At 46.8% G+C, this 22,386-nt stretch overlaps 1 protein-coding gene across 1 annotated transcript in view; it reads right to left on the bottom strand.

The window, feature by feature from the left end:
- SLC7A5 (solute carrier family 7 member 5) overlaps positions 1-19,215 on the bottom strand; it is a 36,143-nt gene extending 16,928 nt beyond the window's left edge. Inside the window, exons 1-2 of the mRNA XM_074157837.1 lie at positions 18,606-19,215; positions 4,373-4,498 (exon numbers count right to left, since the gene is read on the bottom strand). Coding sequence (XP_074013938.1) covers positions 4,373-4,498; positions 18,606-19,215 — 736 coding nt within the window. The remainder of the gene's footprint in view (positions 1-4,372; positions 4,499-18,605) is intronic.
- Between the last annotated feature and the right edge of the window lie 3,171 nt (positions 19,216-22,386).

The following is a 22,386-nucleotide window of genomic DNA, read 5'->3' as shown; positions in this document are numbered from 1 at the left end:
ACAACTACACCTCTAAATACCTTTTTACAAAGAGCAAATGATATTGGGGGGAGGGCAGGGTGTGTGCCAGTGCCGGGTGATGCTGTACACATCTATTTACAGAAAGAAAAAAAAAACCCACAAGATTAAAACCAAAACTCTCTGCCGAGTCTAAGTTCTCCGTGGCAAATGTCTGGAGATAAACCTGCCTATTTTGTCCTTAATTCACCCCGTGCTTGTTCAGCAGATGCAACACCGCTGGTCTCTGACGAGCCCAATGAAGGGAGTTAGAATAATGCTGCTGCCATCAAACCGGCACCCGAGGCACCGCGGACGAGAAATTTAAGATTAGAAATCAGGCATTAAGAGGGAAAGGGAACAATAAGTTCAATAAAACTAATTCAATAAAACGAGTGTTAAATTCTATTTCCCTAAGTCCCAAGTGCCCAATTCTTTTTTTGTATTAAGCAGAAGTGCTGGTGAGGAATCGCAGGGAGGGCTGGAGCCCGGCACCGCAGCACTCCCCGAACGCGCAGCAGCCAGGAACGGCACCTCGCTGCTCGAGCCGCCCAAGGGCAGATAAACATTTACAGAAACCCTAGGACATCAGCAACAGAAAATAATGTATCTGAAACATGTCTGTAATATGGGGTTTTTTAGAATTTTTTTTTACATTGAAACCTTTCCTGAATTTCCTCGCATGTAAAAAGCATGAGCATGTCCTTAAAGATCAGCATATTTTTTTTACCGTCTCATGCCTAGGTTATTTTTTAAGGCACTGTGAGGTGCGGGGTGGTCGGATGAAGAGCACAGCTGCAGGTCTCACCGCAGAGCTCTGTGTCACACCCAGCGCAGAAAACATCCCTTAGACCCGCGCAGCCACTGCCCCAAACGGCTGCACGATCTAGTCCCAGGCATCCTGCTCACCACCAGGTCACGAATATGGCCCAAAAATACCATTTTTGGCAGGAAGGGAAGGCAGTTTCTCAAAGCTGGTAAAACAGCAGAACCAAAGATAAACCTAGTTTTTATAACAGTGGAGTGAAAAAATCCTGATCCTGTCTATGCTATAAGTTATTTCTACTACCTAAGTCCTACAGGCTGGTGGGCTGTACAGTTCGGGGTCCATATATAAGGTTTTACACACTAATATACTAAGTCCAGGACGCTGAACTTTTAAAGCAACACAACCGTAGCCCCACAAAAGCTTTTGAAAGTGTAACTTTTGTATTAGTAAAATAATTGCATCCCAAGCGGGTCACTAGACTGAGTCAACTTTCAAGCAGTTGAAGGGCTGTCGAAGTAGGAAACCAACTCCTACCCTTCCTTTTGAAGTTTCAGGAAAGAAGTGATGTAAACCAGCTGTCCACAGAGAGATCACAAGGAAACGCTACTTTCTGTGTGGTAATATTGCCACATATTTCTTTGTCTTGAGATGTTGCTGCTTTTCTGAAAATAATGAAAATATCCAATGAAAGGATAAAAAGAAAAAAAAAAAGCCAAAAGCTGGAGGCGGGAGGTCAATACAGAGAAAGACACACTTCTGCGAAGTCTCGGAAGTTCCCACATTTGAGCAAGGAACCGTGGTGTTGCTCCTCTTCTCTGTTTATGGATACTGTAAACATAAACCAGCAATGGGACAGTAACCATTAAAGCAAGTTAATCAGCACTGCCCAGGCACTACCCGGAGTGTCACGGGAACACACAATCCCTTCACCGCTGAAACCGCAGCCCCAGACAAACCAACTTGGGGTGTATTTCACCCCAATAAAGACTGGGTTTACCGAGCTGGCGGTGGTAGGAGTCCTCTTTGTCCAAAGAGGGTTGGAACTGGTATAGAAGAAAACAAGGGCACACAGAGGAGCAGTAAAGGCATGGCACTGCGGTTATGTGTGGGACACAGGATCACCCACCTACTCAGAGGCTAAACAGCTTTTTAGAAAACAGTTACACATTTGAAAGCCTCGGTCAGCACTTAAAAAGACTGGGTCTGTAGTATTTTGCCTGGAGAAGATCCATCAACCCTGTACTGCTCTGCTACCACACAGTGCAGCCCCGCAGAGCATGGACACAGTGGCTTCCAGGTGCACCAGGTTTGTCCCCCTGCTCCAGGGCAGGTTTGTCTCACTTAAATCATTCCCAAGAGGTGTTTATTAACCTGTTCTTGTGACTCTCCAGTGAGACAGCCTCCCTAGACAATCTACTTGAGCTCTGCATTACAGTTATAAGTGTTTTTCTAATGGCTAATTTAAATTTCCCTTGCCTCACAGCTTGCACCCATCATTTCTTGTCCCAACGAAGATGGAGAACAGTGCAGCGCTTCCCCATTTTCAGTATGCTTTAGGTGATGCTAGTATGCTTTCCTTGAAGAAAAAAGAAGGGGGGAAAAAAAAGAAAAAAAAAAGAGTTTCTTGATTTATCCCTGCTATGTAAAAGCATCAAGTTACCTGGCATGATTTAAGGAAAAGTTGAGAAAGTCACAACATGTATGTGGGAGCTAAGGAAGGGCATATGAAAGGAGCTTGCACATTCTTAAGGACTTACCAGAGAGCTTGCAACTTCCATAAGGAGATTAAGAAAATCCACACTAGACCACAGGCAGAATCCCAGGCAGCACGTTGTAAAACAGAAACAAGCAGCAGTGTGTCACTTAGGGCAAGGCGTAAACGTGGGCTTTGTGAGGAGCATCCTCTGCAGATCCCAAGGTTGCCACTCTGAACCAGCCTGCTCTGCATTGAGTGTTGTGAGCCCAGACGGGAAGAAAAGGGTTTTCCCTTCAGATGTTATCATTTAACTACTGCTTTTGATCCTGTTACCTTTCACTCTGCCTGCAGTGGCCAGGTGGCTTAGCAGGAAACTCAAGTGTCACATGAAATGAGCTATACTGCAAGATGCACACAAGTCATAGTCGTGCCTCTCCAGACCTACAAAAACTTGAAACTGTGCTTCATAGGAGGTAAAAAGCTTCCGAGACAGAAGAGTATAGGACAGGGGGGTTTGTACACAAAACTGAAATCTCTTATTGGTTACAGATATAAGTCAATGGAAATATCATGTATTTATACCTGAGGAACCAGGGCAGAAAGTGATTCACCCTCAACAAAAGGACAAAAGAACAGTACAGAGGGAGGGAAGGTGATTCTGAAGAAGCAAATTAAGATTATTACCTGCAAGCAAAAAATAATCGTAATGACCTTTTATTGGTAAAATGTTAAAGCACCAACAGAGATTTATTTTTACTTATCCTTCTCCTTCTAAGAGAGGAAAAGAAGTTCAGCAAAGCAGCCTGGGGAGATATAAAGAGGAAGGAGGTATATTTTGTGATAAGTCTCAAACAATGTTCCTGTTGAGCTTAGGCACTGAGCTGGAATAAAATAAAACCTCTGATAAAGCAAGAAATTCTGCAAAGACAGCACTGGCTCCCATAGCCGAGACAGGAATTAAGAAGACCCACGTGCACACACAAACATACACTCGCCAGTACGGAGAGAGGAGAAACTATCTATAGACTTTTATCCACATTTAACAAATAAGGTCTGTACTGTTTCCTAAGCAAAGTTTATTTTCACAAAACTTGCACAAAAAAAAGCACACAGTAAATCTTATCTGTGCGGAATAGTTAATGAGACGGATTTGGAACAAAGTATCTCCCTAAATTTGAGAGGATTTTAGGTGTAGCGTGAAGAGAACAAGCAGAACCACCAGAAAATTTGCTTTATCTTCCCATTCTTATCTTCTTTTTTGGATGCTAGTTGACAGACGCGCATGCTCGTGTCAGCTGAGAGCCCTAATATCAACTGCTCATCATGTGGTTTCTGCAGCCTCACCTGACCCAGGCATCCCTGTCTGACCCCATGGACCCGACCAACCTATTCCGTACCTGCAGCAGGAAGAAAGGAAACGTGCAGAGGTAGTTTGGGAAAGAAGGAAAATTACTGGGGGTTGGTTTGCACAAGCAGATAATTCTCTACTAGCAAATGGCCACGACCAGCCGCCGGTTACAGAAAAGGCTTCTGAGAGCCGTAGCACCAGAATTTCCATTCCCTGTAGGCTTGGCAGCTCTGCGATCTCAAAGCGAGAGGATGCACAGTGACTGAATTAAGTGGAAAAGACCTTGGGTGGTATATGCTGGGTTCCAGCAGCGTGAAATCCAGCGTAACTTCAGCCAGGTAAATACAAAAATCTCATAAATAAAATGCACAAAAGCACTCAGCTCTTTGCAAAGCGCGAGCTGGAAATACCACCCAAGCGATGCACGAGAACAAAAGATGCTTGTAAAGCACTTCTGCTGGCTCCGAAATGCTCGGGTTAGGACTCTTGGGCTTTTGTCCCTAATTCCCAGATTCTGCTTTAACTGCGCACCACCTTCAAAAGAAAAAGGGAACATACTCACCCTTTGCAAGCTGCACGAAGCCAAGAATGATGATCAGAGCCAGCGCCAGCAGTTTTGCCGCAGCGAAGGCATCCTGGACACGAGTAGCAGCTTTCACGCTGTAGCAGTTCACTGCGGTGAGGAGCACTGAGGGGAAGGGACAAGAAGAAAGACATCAGTTTTCAGTGAAACATTTAAAACGCAAACCAAACGATGACGAATTGGCATTTGATTTTTTTTTTTTTTTTTTTTTTTGGCTAAAACCGAAGCAAACACAAAGAGTCTCTTCCTAAAATGGAAACGTTTGAAAAGCAAGGCTCTGCCGGCGCACACATTTCTCTATTCTGTCTTTCGTCCTGGCAACAGGTGGCTTGAACAGTGGACGCGCTCCTCGGGATGAGGAACTGCCCTGCTGTACTGGAAAATACACTTCTGAGGGCATATAAATAAAAGCGGTCACCGCAACCACCAGCATCGGCTGCGATCCCCGTTAAGTTGATCCAACGTAATGCTGCAGTCGAGTGAAAACACCATAGAAATGTCAGGACGAATTTCCAGAGCTGATGTATAGTTATTTGTGGAACAATAGCACCTAAAAGGCTGTCGAGGTCACACCGCGCTGCCCGCTGTGTGAACATAAAGGGAGGGACGTCCCTGTCCTGACCCATTCGTCGAGCTGGGAGACAAACAAGGCCCCCGGGTCAGAGGCACAGACGGGAAGAGAAGCCAGATGGAAGGAAACCCTCACCCTCTGCTTGACCCTCTCGACCAGCAGTGCCAGAGAGATGCAGAGATGCTCACCGCACAGGGCAGCGGTGGAAGCGAGGGCTGCAAAGGGTGGCCTCAGATCTGCTGTGGCTGCTCTCGTGCTCGATTACCCTGCCGCCTCACACAGCATTTTGCTTGCCCAGAAACTCCCACCACCCACAAGTTGCTCTGTGGTTAATGCAGCTAATGAAGACTAAATTCCTACCTTTTTGGGCCCTGTTTCCCCATCACTCTCCTCTGCATCGCCTGCTCCTGCCACTAATTCAGTGTGACACCCCTACCAGGTGAGGGACAGCATCAACTAGGGCTTGCCTAGAGGCACAGAGCTGCTGACTGGCCAAGCTTCACCTGCTTCAGAGAAAATAATGGCTAAAACCTTTACTGCTCTTCCAAATCACTTACTATTTTCGTGTCCTGCTCACTCCCCAGAGCCTGTTGTTTGTTATAGAGACGGGCAAATGTCAGGCAGAGAATGACAGTGTCCCATGTGCTGGATGCCCTTCCCTCCTCCTCCTCGTCTCCCTTGCACTGAGCCACCCCTCGCTGCCCCCACGCCAGCTTGTCACCAGCCCCTGGAGCCGACCGGTCACCGAGCAGCTCGGGGAGGAGCGATCTCAACCTTTCCTCGTGAGCTGGAGGCTTTTCCCTGCGGGATCCTTTCCCGCTCAGGTTGCAGCTTGTATTTTTACTCCGCAGGAGCCAGGCAAGTTTTTCTAAAGCTGGTGCAGGGCAGAGTGAGGCAATCACTGCCGCTGTTACAGGACGTGCTAGAATAAAACCTGGCCACTGCTCCTCCATGTGCCCATTTCCTTTCCAGGCTGGCCTCTGCCCTCGTGGAAAGGCTCTTTCCCACATCCTGCAGCTCATTTTCACAGGACCCCACTGCCTCGACCAGAGCCAAACAGCTGCTCCTCAAAATATTCAGCTCAGATGCAGATCACCCTCTCCTGAGGTTACGGACTAGATCTACACTCAGAGTTTAAAGCCCAGAGCATTTGATGTAGGTACTTCAGCCTTAGTCGAACCCCCAGAGAAATGAGGGGGATCGGTAGCACCTTCATCAGGTCACTGGTCTCTCCAGGAGACTGCCAGTGGAGACTCTGGCCACAAACCTGTCCCAATGAGGCTGAGCCCCATGAACAGGGGGGAAAGGCGATGGATAAAGGTGGGAGACAAAAATACCAGTACTTGGATGGCTTGGTTACTGCCCAGCAAAAGCACCCACACCCTCAACAGACACGGAGCATCACAGGGAAAACCACAACGTGCCCCTACTCTGAAGCAAGGTCACCTCCCAGCTGCAGACCGGTACCCAGTCGAGGTACCCTAAGAGCACACATGCACGTGAAGGACACAAGCACCAGCACACCGTGGACTCACCAGCCCACCTCCGACAGGAGTCGGTCGCACAGGATCGGCAGTGCCTGCCTTTGCTCCCCGGCTTGCGGCAGGACCACGCAGCAGAGCTGCTCACATCTCACCAGCTCGGAGCAAAGGCAGGTTCCCGCAGCTTCCCAGCAAGGGCACAATAAACTGCAAACTGAGAAATAAAAGCACGGGAAGAGGAAGGAGTATTTGGGCATTTGAAGAGTCTTATTGGCTCATTGCCACCCTGCATCCTGCCCTGCCGGTGAGGAAGAACTGCACCGGGAAAAGCTCAGGGAAACGCACACGGAGCCGGGAATAGCCTTCCTGGAACATATGGGCACGGACAGGCTCAGACGTACCCACAGACTGGCTTCAGAGAGCTCGGTCTTCAGGGACGGCAGTATCTGAGTCCGACAGCAACAATTAGACTTCGGGTTCCCGCTCGAGCGAGCGGCGAGAGTGACAGGACTTCCCGGTGACTCAGAGCTCATGCAGGCAAGAAGGGACACGAGTTGCATCATTCATTCAGAGGGGTGGGAGAGCCCGCTACGGCCACAGCACGACAGCAACAGGCATCAGGCTGAGAGGATTTAAGTGTGCATATATTGCTCAGCTGAAGGCTGCTTGTAGGGCACCTTTAGGCAAGGAAGAGCAAAGCCAGCCCCAGTGGAGCATCCCAGAATACGATGCCTGCTTTCAGGATCATTGGCTCCCCATCTGTTATGGTTTCAGAGAACCCGTAACAATCTATTGTCGTTAGACAATTATTCTATCACACGATGACCCCTCCCCACCCGGAAAGGGGAATTGGGGAACACAAAGAAACACAAGGGTTGAAATAGAATTAATAGACTACGACTAAATAATTAACAATAATACTAAAGAACCAGTATTAATGCCGATACTGATATAAGATATACAGGAATTATACTCAGCCAATTCTATCAGCAGGAAGCTGTGCCCTCCCAGCAGTGGACAGCAAATGTCGGACACTGCGAGCGCAACTGCTTCGGGAGGAAAGGAAAGGCTCAGGGGTCCAGCACCGGGGCAAGGAGTTGTCTGGACCACGGCCATCAAGGGAGACAGAGCTACACAGCAAACTTTTCTAATTTATATTAAATGTGACGTTCATGGTATGAAATAATCCTGTTGGCCAGCCTGGGTGAAATGCCCAAACCTTGCTCCTCCTTGTCCCTGCATCTGGTAAGGCTTGAAAAACACTAAAACCTTGAATCCCACAGAGCCTGCCTGGCTATAAAGTAAATATTTTCACAAATTCAGACACTAGAGTCTTCTAAAAGTGCAATTTTCCCCAGCATTAGAAGTTAGTCCTGTGTGTCTCAACCCAGGACACCATCCCTCCCAAACTGCTCGGATCTAGTTTCATCTCCATACAAGAGCATTTAAAGCCTGGAGAAATGAAAGAGCTGGACATCCTCGCAAAGAAAAGTACATGTTATCCTACAAGAACGAAAACCAGAAGTGAATAAGGAATTTCAGATTCACTTTTTTTTTGTATCGTGCCTTTCAAGCCCCTTTGGGATGGGTGAGACCGAAATGACCCAGAGCTGTCCTTCATTGGGCAGGTCACCCTGCGGGCTCTCGCACAGGTCACAGGACAGCACGAGCTGGGCTTTGGCTGAGCTGCCTCGGCACCCAGCCAAAAGCAAGCGGTGAGGAACCGTGCCGACAAACCTGCCACGCCACCTCCCCCAGACGTAACCCCCTGTCCCAGGGTCCCTCCACCCCGTGCTGTTCGGGGCAGATATGGTGCATCTAACTAGAAAGACACAGCGTTCCTGGGCTTGGAAGCTTTTCGGCATCAAGCATCGGGCCCAGCATTATCGACGGTTTGCAGGGTCACAACTCTGTCACCCTGCAGCAAGATTGCGATATATCTGCTCCAACCGGGACGCTAAAAGAGACGTCGTCCACATATACAGGGAAGGAGAAAATAAAGGTTAGCGAGGTCAGCTTACAGCATTTCTGTCCTACCGGGGGTGGTGAAGGGGAGAAAAGAAAACACAGTGAAATATCACTAAGCACAGATCACAATTCAGCTGCTAAAAGCACCTCTAGTGAATCCTAACAGGGAGGATGGGGAGGGAGCAGAGGATCCAGGATTCCCTTCGACCAGTGATTATGCTAAAAATAAAACTCTCCTTGTTTACAGAGGGATATTTAAAGGATGAGCTAACGCATCCAAAAGCACACTTTTCCCATTAGTGAAGACAGCCCTCAGAGGTGTGACAGTGACATTCCCTTCCCCATTTAGGCATTCTGTTTCTTTGACAATAGCTGCTTCAGCCTCCACATTAAATACTGACTTACTCGGGGCCGTTTTTCATGTTCTGGTTCGATAGGGAGTCTGCTGGCCGGACCGTGGGACAGCAGTGGTGTACATAAAAGGCAAAAGCTTTCTACACAGCCCAAAGCTGAAAAGCAATGGAAGCTCCTGTATTCAGCCCTTAAAAACATATCGGTGCCAGATAAACAGGCTCCATAAAAATAAGAAAACACTTAGAGACTCTGAAAACGGCTGGGAGCTTCTTCCACACCAGTCGTGATTCAGAGCCCTTCAAGTCACAATCTCTCTGCTTCGCATTTCCCACCGTGTAATAATATTTGTCTTTCCTAAGGGAGGGTGGTGGAGTTACTACGGTTACATGCTTTCAACATAGCTAAAAAAACCCCAGTCTCTCCCACCAGAAAAAAACCTACAGACACCGAGACGAAAAGACAGACCGAGTGCTTTTTCAGTAAAACTCCAAGACAAATTCCAGTGGCTGCTCAACTTCCCAGGAGACCAGAGGGCCAGGGTTTCTTAAAGCAGACAGTTTTATTCCTTTGATCCGAGATGCTACCCTGCAAAGCAGGGGCTGAGGGACGGCTCCTGGCACCGCTCCGTTCACCTCGGATGAACCGCTCCACATGAACAACGGGGGAAAGCTGCGCAGCCACAGCTTTACTAGAAACCAGGGAAATGATACAGCGCAGGGAAAGACCAGACGGCGCTGCCCTGATTTCTGCAGCATCCTTCCTAAGGCTACAGCCGCTGGCCATTGTCAGCAGCCAGCCACGCAGCGGGGCAGACCTTCAGCGTGACCCATCAGGGCTGTTCTCGGGAGTCATTCTAGGAATATGGGTTTCAGCACGACCTGACGTGACACAGACTGTCTGATCCAGCAGCCCCTCTCCAAAGGCTTTACATAATTGGGATAATAGGAGCTAGAAAGCCGCAGTGATTGCAGATGTAAGAGGGGGTGCTTTTATTTATTTACTTATTACTTCTGGCAAAAGTAGGAAAGATACTGGGTTTTGGCTGCTGCAGAGAGAACATGTTCAGCCCTTCGCCTCTTCTGGTGAGAAGGTGAGTTTCATTTCAAGATACTCAAGCCACAAAGAGGATTTTTGCTTTATGAAGCCAACAGCTTCAATTATTTTCTCCGTCCTAGTAGTCCCAACTGGCTTCAGGCATGTCACTGAACCTGCTCCGCTGGCACCCCCCTGCAGAGTCAGGTACCATTACTGATAGGGACCAAGGATAAACCGACTAAAACAACACAGGACCCAGAACCTTGCCCCCCTCCCTTCACATTTTGTGGGCGTATTCCTTTGATCTCCCAGTCCTAAGTTCCAAGATCCCTCCCAAACATGATTTCTAGATGACAGTAGGAATAAATCCTCACAAAGCAGACACGGAAAGGGATCACACCAACCCCCACATAGAACAAGGCCGTGATGAACACACTATATGTAACAACAGCTCCTGCGCTTACAAAGGAAAGGCAGGATGTAGTAAAGCCGCCCGGCGGCCACGTGGCTCTGCCCAAAGCAAACAGTACGTGAATGGAGCCCTAACGCAGGTAACCCGGGGCTTGGCATTTATGATGCAACAGTCTTGGCAACCACCCTATAGGAAAAAAAAGGCAGGGCTGCAGCTTTCCTGGGTAATGGAACGTGGCCATGGATCGGAAATGGAGTAGAGACAGCGCTCAGGGAGACTCCTTTTGAAAAAAGAAAAAGCAAACGAGCAGCCGATCGGCTGCTCTGCGCACTCATCCTCACTCACAGGAGAAAAAAGGGTCCAATTCCGGCAGTGTATGTAACCTTGGGTTGCTCAACCCAAGAACTTTAGCAGCTTTTCAGGTGAAACATTTCTGAAACGGGTGTAGGAATTCTTGAGGTACTGGCACAGCTGCATTCATGCTGCATGTGAGGTTGCATACCTTGGGAGCCTTGCACAATGTCACTTTGGTCCTTTATTTCATCTCCTATAGGTTTCCCTGGTCTTCACCTGTAGTGCTTCCTACATAATTCAGTGTACACCTCTATAACGAGGACAAATGTGTGTAAGTACCTTGCTTCAAAGAAGTAAACTCAACTTGCCGCAAATTAACCATGGATTCCTAATCATGGTACTACAGGACCAGAATGAAAATGCATAGTAGGGTAGGGAACCTGCAGAAAGGAAGGGAAAGAACGAAGGGAAACCCTTCACCTCAGCTTCCCCACCAGCAAAACAGGGACTGTAACGGTGTCCACACACAGAGGATGAATCATGCAATGATTCCAGGTTGTAACTCACACATTTCCCTTTTAAGATGATGCTTCCATTTACCACCTGCCCCTGGACGATGTCGATTTTCTTCTCACAGTTACTTACAGAACAGTTGTCAGCTCCTTTCTATCGCCCCATCCTACAGCAAAGGCTGCTCCTTTCACTCTTCATAAAGTGCAGATGACGGACAAGCAGTTTTCTCTTCTACCAAAGATGGTGCAACCAGGTTTCAAACAGAGTCAAGGCAAGAAACAAACCACAGGGATGACAGCAGAGCATGGCAGAGACACAAAATGGTCCACATGCTTTAAAGAGAACTGCTGCCTAAGCCCACAAGAGATCAGACACATTGAAAATAAAGAGTTACTCCACTCAGTACAAACAAGGAATTTTGCTATACTCTACAGTGCCTTAAACCACAGGGATATCAATGCCTTAGCTATTCACTAAGGCCTAAAACCACCCACTTTATATTCAGGTAGCTGTGATGCTGCAATGTTTTCCAATAATCTCAGCTGTCTATTTCCAATAGCACAATCTAACCTGAGAAATAGCTACAAGGACGTACACAGAAAGTGGTTAGGGAAATTTCAGTTTGATACATATTGAGATAAGACTCGTGCCCTGCAAGGTGCTAAAAAGAAAAAGCAGAAGGAAAGCAGATATTTCTTCAAGGACAAGTCCCTGGAGAAACTTAACAGCCAGGGCAACCAGTCTGTAGAAGGGAAACGCTTAGTGGCACATGAGGCTGTTGGAGAGGAGCACTTGGCCCCAGAGCAAATGTGTCTATATTAAGATCAACTTATAACAATAAACACACCTGGCAAGAGTTTACAGTTTCCTTTGAATTTTTCTTCCCAAAACATTGATGTTGAGGAGTCAGGGAGTGGGCACATCCACAAACAACAGGTGAAAGGAGAAGGCAAAGACTGCCCTAGCACTAGAGTTTAAGAAGAGGGATCATCTCAGACCCCCTAACTGAGACCGCGAACTCTGGGTGTCTCCAAGAAACTGCCAGAGACACCCAGAACGTGTCACAGCTCCATCTCTCCGCTGGCTTTCAGCTCCACAGAGCCCCTGGTGCTGAAACGGGCTGGGAGCCAGAGAAGTTAGCGCAAAGCGGGATGATGCCAGCATTTCATCGTGTACCACAGCTCCCAGGAGCATCCACACCCTCAAATTTCCCAAATTCTGCAAGAATAAATGGACAAGCACTTGCTTGCCACCTCTCTCTCAAGAGCTCTGCCAAGCAGTGCAGCTCAGTCAGGGCCAAAAGGCAGCACCAGGAGGGCCTGGAGAAGAGCTCAGTGAAGGATGTCGTGGTTTGCAGATACCGCAGAGGCTGGATCTCAAGCCTCTGTAAATACACCTATCGCTTTGGTACCAAGGTACCATAACAACAGTGACACAGCTTACACTATTCAAATTGTGTGGTACAGGAAAAACTGCAAAGACTTCTATCAATGCTAGGGGAGCTAACTCCTAGATAGTGGTAGAAGTTACTATTTTGTCTCCTTAGAAAGAAGCTTGTGTTTTTACTGTTGAAGTTTCTAGATTACCTCATGCAGCAATTCCACAAAATTAGTCATTTTAGCATAGGAAGACAAACAAAATGTAGACTTTGCAATGGGAGAAAGAGGTATATTTCTTCCATTCCCAGCAAATTAAAAGGAATCCATAACTATCATGAGCTAAACAACTTTTCCACCATGCCCACCTCATGTGAAGTATCTTCCTAACAGCAAGAAGTACTTGCTAATATTTTTTGTACACATTAAGCCCAACAGAGAAGTCACCATCTTTGCCAGATGGTCAGCTACTGGACCTGCAAAACATGGCATCTCACCTGGCCCACAATGTTGCTCCCTTCCAGAGAAGTACCTTCGCACAGTTGTACTGAATTAGGTTCCACAAATCCACAGGAAGGTGGCTGAACTTCAGCACCGAGTGCTAAATCCTGGGTCATGAGCTTTGTGAAAAATTCCAGGCAGGTTTTAGTCTGAATCATACCACCTATGCCATGCAGAGGGTCAGAATTGAGCTCTGCATGTTGGCTGGCAAGAAACTGCTTTCTCATCCATTGCAGTTGATCCACTGGCTTCAGCTGACACCGGGACTATGAGCCTACTGGAATACTTGAAATACCCAGTGATGTTGCTTCGAATTAGACTGACCATGCCGAGTTTCTCTGAAAAAGTCTTCCCCATTTGTCCATGTCAGAAAAGAAAGGCTCTGAGGGAGCTCAGTGGTAGTGTAAATCATTCAAATACAATAACATTTAATGGGACATTTGTTGTGAAAGCCAAGACAAGGGTGCCAAGAAATGCAATAGTTGCTTGCTGTGTTACAAGAGTTCTCCAAACCTTCATCCATTTCAAGAGTCCTGCTAGTGTCAGAGGCTATTTTCATTAATGCTACTCTCTCTAATTAAACACGGATTTAAAAAAGCAATCTCAGTCTTGCAGCATTAGCCATACAGCAGGGATTCTACAAAGACCCCTTCCTTCCACTCTGATCAAACAAATGCATATTTGCTGATACACCTCAGTAATTTAATCCACCTATCTGAACGAGAAAAAAAAAAAAAAAGTCTTCAAAGCTTCACACCCTGCTTGTCCTGGCAGATTAATTCCAAGTATGCTGGAGAATAAACCCGTCTTAAACAGAAAAGCATGAGATGTATTTTTTGCTTGCCTTGCTCACCATCTAATACCCAATGAGTTCAAAATCTACCCATAACCTTGCTTTAAACAGCTGGTCAAACAGCCAAACTGTCAGATTTAAAGTAAAACCTTAATACTAAATAAAGATGTTCCTGCTTTCAACATAAATGGTTTCTAGTGACACTGAATATTCACTTATGGACGACAGCCATAATTTGGCAAGCATTCAAGGCACATGCGTATACACTTGCCAAATCCTGGATTTGATACCCTTCTCCTCCTCTAACTCGCAACGTACTCAGGGGGGTGTCAGGCACTTGGGCTTCCCTATGACATGTGCAATAGCACGACTCAGTTCTGCACTGACTCCTACTAATTCTTCCACTATTAGGGCTGTTCATAACAAAAGAGACGAATGAGAAATATGTGATCACTTTAATGGAATTCCACGCTTGCAGGAGGAGCACCCAAAATAATATTTCAGGAGCAGCAAAGGAAGTTTAAAGAATTTTTAAAGAAGATTAAAACACTATCTGTGGAGGTAGCAGATACTGATGCAGCAATATTGGGGTTATTAGTGCCAGATTAGCATATATAATTAACAAGTGATAAAAGGCTTCAGAAGCTAACAATCAAATCACTGATTTGACACTGAAGATCAAGAGTAAAATTATATGCAACCAGCAGAGCTTCTCAAGCTTCTGTGGAGCAGCTTATATTGTCAAGAAATAGGAAAACGATAGAATAATCTGTTTTATGTAGCACACAGGGGGTGTGTGGCAGGCTGCGGTTACGAATGTGTGTAGAAAGAACAGCCCAAGCTCTTGTGAAACACCAAGCAAGAACCAGCTTGGGTCTGGAAGCAGCACTATCCCTTGTCTCCTTTATCTACCAGGAATTTACTGCACCACAATTCAAAGACCTCTCACGTGTAGAAAATCTGCAAACTCACAGGTGGAAATAAAGAATATGCATGTTATCTTCAACCGGATAACTTGGAATTTTCCATCCGTGAGCCACCTCTAGAACATACACTGCGTATTACGTTGCGCTCTGTGCATTTTTAATGATTTTTGTTGAGATTTATCAGTTCGGATATAAGAAGTGTAACACAGGTGGCAGCCAGCTGCAAAAGAGAATCTGACCCGCCAGTGCTACAGGCCGTCAGAGATGCACTTTAGGTCGGATGCTGTTCCATGTCACTGTTCAGGCCACCACCCGGACACCACCTCTTCAACAGGATAAAAAAGACAGGATTAAACAGTTTTACATGATGCTCCTTCTGCTATGTGAAGACAGTCCTGTAACATATATAAACAACAAGTTCTTTCAAAACTACACTTGCTACCTAAATATTCTGTTAGAAAGCGTGCATTTAATTTGAAGTGAAAACAAATTGGAGAAAATTGCAGAAAAAGACAGACGTATGTTGGAAGCGCAGTGCAAATGTGCGTTCCACTGTGAGGCCTTCTCAAGAGGAACAAACAACAAATATAACGGATTCTCATTTATCCACATAGCCTCAAATGTGCACCTGAAACATAGAGCACAGAATCCTTAGCAGTTTAATTCTTTGCCATGTACAATACTGATACTGTAATGGAGATATCACCAAATATGAAAAGTTAGGACCTAGTAACTGTCCCTCCAGCCTCTACAGAAGGTGTAAAATTGGTTTAGATGAGATCCTATTTGGGGGAATTCAAATAACTGTTGGGTTTTCAGGCATATGCACAAATTCTCAGCTTCATTAACTTTCTCTTTTTCTGTTTAAAAAACACTTGGATACCAGATGGACCTTATGTGTTTTTATCCCTTAGCATTTGCTTTTACGATTTATCAGTCCTAAAAGCATCAGCCATCCAATCTTACAGATAAAATAACACGCAGTTTACGAGTTACCTAAGTAACCCGCAGCCTGAAAAGCATTAAGCCAAACTACCTGCAAATTCTTACAACCGGGGAGCACTGGCTGTTTCATGGTGAACATCAAATAAGCCATGCTAACAATGAAAAGCTTGACCCATCTTGCTACAGGAAGACTTCCCTGTAGTGAGGTCCCACGCTTTTATTTGGCAACTGTAACAAGCTTTCATGTTGTCTTATGGAAGAGGTAGCCTTGCATACCAATTACCTGTAGATTACAATCTTGAGAGCAGAAAATACCTATTTGTAGTTAAATTCTACTTACCACCCACCTTGGTTTTTTAGCACTGTAAGGGGAACAAAATTCCCTATTCCAATGATTTTTCCTTTCTTTCAAGACTGTGATTTATTTATTTTATCTTAATGCCTAAGAATTCCATTTCTATACTTCATGGTGGAAAATATGGAACAACACATTATTTATTCAACTGTTGAAACACCAGCAACACTCAAAGCGGAAACAAATAACTTTTGTTCTTTCTCCTCTTACTAGAAACCATGCAGTCAATTGAATTTTATGTTGAGATACAAACTTTGCAAAGAATACAGCCGGTACTGTTCTAGAGGGCTGGATTTTGGCTACATAATAAGGCAACTGTATTCCAGCCGGGGGCCCCAGGTTTCCCTATTGCTTCCTAAACCCTTCTTCGTCTCTTTGAGATAACTCGTTAACGTATGCTCTAGAGCGTATGCACATTTAAATAAGCCATTTTTCCTACCCTAAGGCTCTTTGAGAAAAATATCATCCCACTGGGTAGGGGTATGTTTGGAAGAACCGTGTAACAAAGCCACTTGTTAGTCCGTAGAAGTTTTGTGCGACTCGCTAAGTCCTTGCACCAGATTTACTTCATTTATTGTTCCTAATTCATGATGTGGTTTTGGCACCAGATAGTAGAAAAGCTAACTCCAAAAATCAAAGTTACAGTAAACTAACTTGCTGAAGGCAATGCACGATGAACTAACCTTTTGTACCAAAGGAGACAAACAAAAATTTAACTCAAAGCATAAACAAAATAGTAGCCAGCGGTGCGGGGGGGAGTAAAGTTTAAAGAAGAAACACATGGAAATGACGCAGATTTGTAGAACCAGCAACTCTTTCCTTGGCATTTCAAGATAAAGGTCCAAGAACAAAATCTGCTTCAGGAAAACTACTAATTGCTAGCAAAAGAAAGCTGGAGACACTTTTCTTACTTATTGGAGAAGCATATGTGGGAATGAGACCTGGCATCAATAAATTTTGTGTTGCAATCCACTCTGTCTCCGAACAGACCTGGCCATGGGCAAGTCTACTTTTCCCCTCTATTTGTTTTGTGATCTGTAAAATGGGAACAGAGACACCTCATCCCGACTACTTTGGGAAAGTTCCTGCAGATGAAAATTTACTTACTATTAGAAACACGTTCTCAAAGGTTTTGTCAACTACAATATGTTCTTGAACAGCAAAATTTTGACATAAACCAGTAAGAAAGTCCACCTAATCAACTCTGTTAGCTGCTCAGTAAATACTGTCAGCACCACGTGCATACATGCCCCTTTTCTCTGATAAAGGAGAAACCCTATTGCAGACTGGCAGGAAAGCACTAAAACCAGATTTTTCACAAAGCCCCACTTGATGCAAGAAACCCAGCAGCAGAACTATGTTCTGTACACCCATACAATTGCCCTGACGTTCCTAAAAACTTACCTGGGGAATAAGTTTAGATCTTGCCCAAAGAAAGTACAATTTGCTGCCCTGTTACTTATCTTATTATATCTGCTAAGTAGCCATGTGATGCACTCGGTCAGTTTGTGTATGAAGACATTTACAGACCATATATCTCCCCATAACGACCATGTGCTGCAACTTTTGAATGCCTGCAATCCTCAGAGGGCAAAGGAATCTAACACAATCTCCCTTTGGACAGCACGAACAAGCAGACTTCCCTTCACAACCTCAAAATGAAAAAAAAAAAAAAAAAAAAAAAGAAACAATAATGAAAAGATCACCTGACTGTAACTTTTTACCGCAAATAAATGCTTTCCAAAGTCTTCGGAAAAAATTGTATCCTCTCACAATATACACCGTCACAGTGGCACAAGAACTATTAGCGGAGTGGAACACAGACTGATTATGAAATGAGAAAGGCAAAAAATGGTCCTGTATTTAAAGAATGAGGAATTTGGATGGGGTTATTTTGCTGTCACTGGAAGAGTGAACAATGGGGCTTCACCAGCAAAACCGCAGACTTCAAAATACTAGAGAAACGATAAAAACTGCATTAGGAGAAAGAGAGACCACGTGCCACAGCAGGCATCAGTGGCCCTAAATTCATCACAGCACGACTGAACTCCTCTGCAAGGCAACGCCTCATGAGATACGATGTTTGCCAGCAAAAAACCACCCAGATGGGTTTCCAGCATAGTATGGGTGCACATCCACAGGAGAAAGGTCTCATCTCAGAACTGGTGCTGAAAAGAGCCTGGCGCTGATGCAGCACAGGCCACCTTCAGCACCAGTTGCTCATGACAGGCAATTTCCCAGCCGCGTGTTCCTCACCCCGTTACCCTCCCCTGTGCCTGCACACAAACCCCCATCCCCAGCCACCGCAGCCCCCCCAGCACCGCGGGGGGATTTTTCCCCTGCCCCAACCCTCTCCTGCCGTAGGGCACGAGAAAGCCCATTCCAGCCCGCGGGCAAAGGGCAGGCTGCGTTTATCGCACGCTGCTCGCCGCCCCGCCAGAACCCAGCGAGGCTCGCCAGCCCGTAACCGGCAGCTTGGAAATTTTTTTGCTCAATTTATTTGGGATGGGGCCACATTTCCTACTCGTGCTACTCCAAACAGCCCCCCCAAAAACCCCGCTATGCTGCCAGTTCAGCACAGGATGGTGCACCTCCTACAAAGCTGGCCGTTTGGGCTGACTTTTTGGGGAAGGCGATGGTGAGCGGGCAGCCACGTGGGCACCTGGAAGAAGGTCTGCGGGTACTTACGGACACAGAGACAGGCCACCAGCTTGGCAGCCTCGTCGGGCACCGGGCAGGTAGGGAAGATGGGCTTGAGCAGGTAGGTGGCGAAGACCAGAGCCACGATATACTGCGAGGAGGGCCGGATAATGAGCAGCTCTATCCAGAGCTTGAGGAAGGCGGGCAGGGAACCGTAGACCTCCAGCATGTAGGCGTAGTCCCCGCCGGACTTGGTGATGGTGGTGCCCAGCTCAGCGTAGCAGAGGGCACCCACGATGGAGAAGGCCCCGCAGACGGCCCACACCACCAGCGACAGCCCCGGCGAGCCGGCTTCCCGCAGCACGCCGGTGGGGGTGACGAAGATGCCGGAGCCGATGATGGTGCCCACGATGATGGCCACGCCGTTGAGCAGCGTGATGGAGCGCTGCAGGGTCACCCCCTCGCCCTCGGCGGAGGCGCAGGGCGAGGGCGAGCGGGCGCAGCCGTTCTCCTGAGCCCCGCCGCCCGCCGCCTCCAGCATCTTCTCCATCGCCTGCTTCTCCTCCTCCTGCGCCAGCGAGGAGGCCGAGCCCGCCGGGCTCCTCTTCTTCACCGCCGTAGCGCTGCTGCTGCTGCCGCCGCCGCTGCTGCCCGACATGGTGGCGCGGAGGGGAGCGGGGCGCGGAGCGGAGCGGGGCGGGCGAGGCCGGGCGCTCCTCCGCCACCATGCAGCCGCCCCTTTTGTTCCGGCGGCGGTGGGCGGCGTGCGGCGAGCGCCTCCCGCTTAGGCGGGGAGCGAGGGCCCGGCCGCCTTTCCGGGAGGAGGAGGAGGAGGAGGAGGAGGAAGAAGGGGTGGGTGTTGCAATGCCCCTGGTTTGCGCCAGCAGCTTCCCTGGCGGAGCTTTTTCGGGGCGCGGGCAGCTCGCCCCCCCCCCCCCCCCCCCCCCCGCGCCCCAAAAGAGCCGGGGGGCAAAGGGACCAAAGCGGCCCCCACCGGCTCTTTGCCGGCTCCCGGGGGGCTCCCGGGTGTCAGTCGCCAGGAGGGGAGGGTTTGTTGCCATTCATTCTCCTGCCTAGACCGGGCCGTGTGTTCTTACAGAGGAGGCTGTGTCTCCGCGTGTGTGTGTGTGTGTGTGTGTGTGTAAATCTGAATTTCTACAAAATCTGCGTCTCTCAGTGCCCCCCCCAGCCCCATCCCATCTCGGGGCACTTACCGCACACTCTTCTGTTGGACACACAGGCCAGGGCCCGGCTGCTGCATCGCCTGCGTTTCCCCAGGGGCACTGCAGAAATCCGCCTGTCATTTTAAGACGCCAAAATCGCCAAAACCATTGGTTTGCCAAAAAAAAAAAAATATAATAAATAATAATTCACTATGTGGCAAGTGTGCAGGCAACAGGAACAACTTCTATCACGCTACCTCAACAAAAACATCGTTTTTTGCGTCCATGGAGGCTTGGATACTTCACACAAGTGCCCAAGGAGCCACTTCTTAGCAAATTCAGATTCTTTCTTGTCCTTGTGGGACAGGAGATGAGTTCAGAGGCTAAAGCCTGGAAGCCCTGATTCCCAACAACAATCATTCCCAGTGAGAGGGGGAAGTGGTACCTCTGAGGAGCTGTTTGGCAGCAAGGGATTAGTTGGTGTCACACAAGGAGTTGAAAACCAAGGTCGGCGTCCTTCCTCCCTGGACCATCCGCTTCCTTGCAAGTTTCAGACACGCTTCAGTACAAGCTGTAGGGTGGGTCAGGTTTTCTGCAAGAAACCTCAGAGAAAACGTGAAAATCTGCATTCTGGGGAAAGATTGTCACATTTTTGTCACATTTTCAGGCGCCTCGCGCTAGTAGTTGGCATCATGAGGGCTTCCCACCGTTAGAGGAAGCTTGAGCGGCCCCTGGAAGCGCCGATCAGAACCTGACCCCTTGTGGCTGATCCCCACAACAGCCCAGAGCCTTAACACCACCTTGAGCCTTTCTCCATTTATATAAGCAGCCTTATTTAGGAAGAAAGCTTACACAAAAATTACCTTTGCGCCGAGCACGGTTTTCTCATTTTCAGTGAGAAATGGGATCCTTGAAGAGACTGCAAAGACTATAAAAATTAATTAAAAGTAATCAGCGAAACATATTTAACATACAATTTTCCTAATACCCCAAAAGCCTTTCTCTAGCCCACCCAGCCTAACATCAGCCCCATCGCAGGGGCTGTATGGCTGTAATCTAAACGGATTATTTCTCAAAGATTTACCAGCATTTATTTGTTACTGTATTTCATACTTTTTCCGAGGCAAAAATGTTCACAGGGCCATAAAAATCAGGAAAAAACCCACCATGTACCTGCAAGATACGGGATTGCCTCTGTGTTGACCTCATTACATCAGGATCCAGCAGACAGGATTGGAATTGAAACGGTATTTTCAGATGAATGCTCGAACTCAGGTGTACAGTTGGGTGAACAACAACAGTCATCAGTGGATTTACTTCACCAGTGCTCTAGACTAACTTCTTACCTTAAGGCAAATAAATTAACTGCTTGATGATTAGCATTTTACACCTGGTATCAAGCTAATTGACAGAAATTTCCATTAGCTTTCACAAGAATGGGACCAAGTTATCTTTTTCTCTCTGCATCCAGTTCTTCCAAAAGGGAATTTCTTAGTAGACCGACAGCTAAGAATTTGCAGACTTCAGCCTCAGTTCTGACAGCATTCCCATTTGGAAATCCTGGGATCGAGTGGCAGTGGAGTAGCAGCCACTGAACTGACTTATTTAAAGTCAACCACGTACTTTACCGCCTTGCAAATTTATCAGTCGGAGTTACTTCTGCAACTCTTTCTCCATTTGTATTGCTGAGAAAATACCTGCTCATATAGTGCTTTATATCTTCAAAGCACTTCACAAATGCTAAGTATTATTATCGGTTCTGAGCACGAACATTAACTCTCTTCAGGCCCCCAAGTTATTCCGCTGAATCTTTGAAGACTATTTGATTATACAATCAGTTCTCCATGTGCTAATACTCAGGCACTTCGAGTTTGTCACATCAAAAAGCAAGACGGAAAGAATTATTTGTCAGAAAAACAAATAATTACCAATATCAGAAGTAAATTGGCCATTTGTTAGAAGTAATGTGTATGTTCTTAACCATTTATCGGGAGAGCTGCCTTGATCAAAATAAGACAGCCCGCTGGAACCAAATAAGCCATTTCTTTAGCAAACACCTCTAATAATTAAAAAGCTTATAAGGTCTTGTATTAGTATCGGGTAAATGGAAGCGGTGGTAGCTTCTAGAACCCTTAAATAGCAATCATAGTGGAGCTGGCTTCACTCTTAACCTGTGCCGCTCTTTCTTCATATGGCTTCCCTACCACAAAGGGCACCAAATAGCACATTTTGAGAGAACTTATATAAAAGTATTGCCTATAATTATTTTAGGGGGTGGAAATTCCTTAACCAGGAATGTAATCTCCTACTTTGCCCATCAAAAGAAGTGGAAACTTGTTTGAATGAAACAAGCTAAGCATAACCTATCTATATGATCATAGAACTGTTAGAGTTGGAAGGGACCTTAAAGATCATCTAGTTCCAACCCCCCTGCCATGGGCAGAGACACCTCCCACCAGACCAGGCTGCTCAAAGCCCCATCCAGCCTGGCCTTGAACACCTCCAGGGATGGGGCAGCCACAACTTCTCTGGGCAACCTGCTCCAGTGTCTCACCACACCCACAGTAAAGAATTTCTTTCTAGTATCTAATCTAAATCTCCCCTCTTCCAATTTAAAACCATTTCCCCTTGTCCTATCGCTACACTCCCTGACAAAGAATCCCTCT

The sequence above is a fragment of the Numenius arquata genome, chromosome 13, assembly GCF_964106895.1.
Source record: "Numenius arquata chromosome 13, bNumArq3.hap1.1, whole genome shotgun sequence".
In the NCBI taxonomy this organism is placed as follows: domain Eukaryota; kingdom Metazoa; phylum Chordata; class Aves; order Charadriiformes; family Scolopacidae; genus Numenius; species Numenius arquata.
The sequence above is the reverse complement of the archived record's forward strand: the minus strand, read 5'-3'. Positions and strand labels throughout refer to the sequence as shown.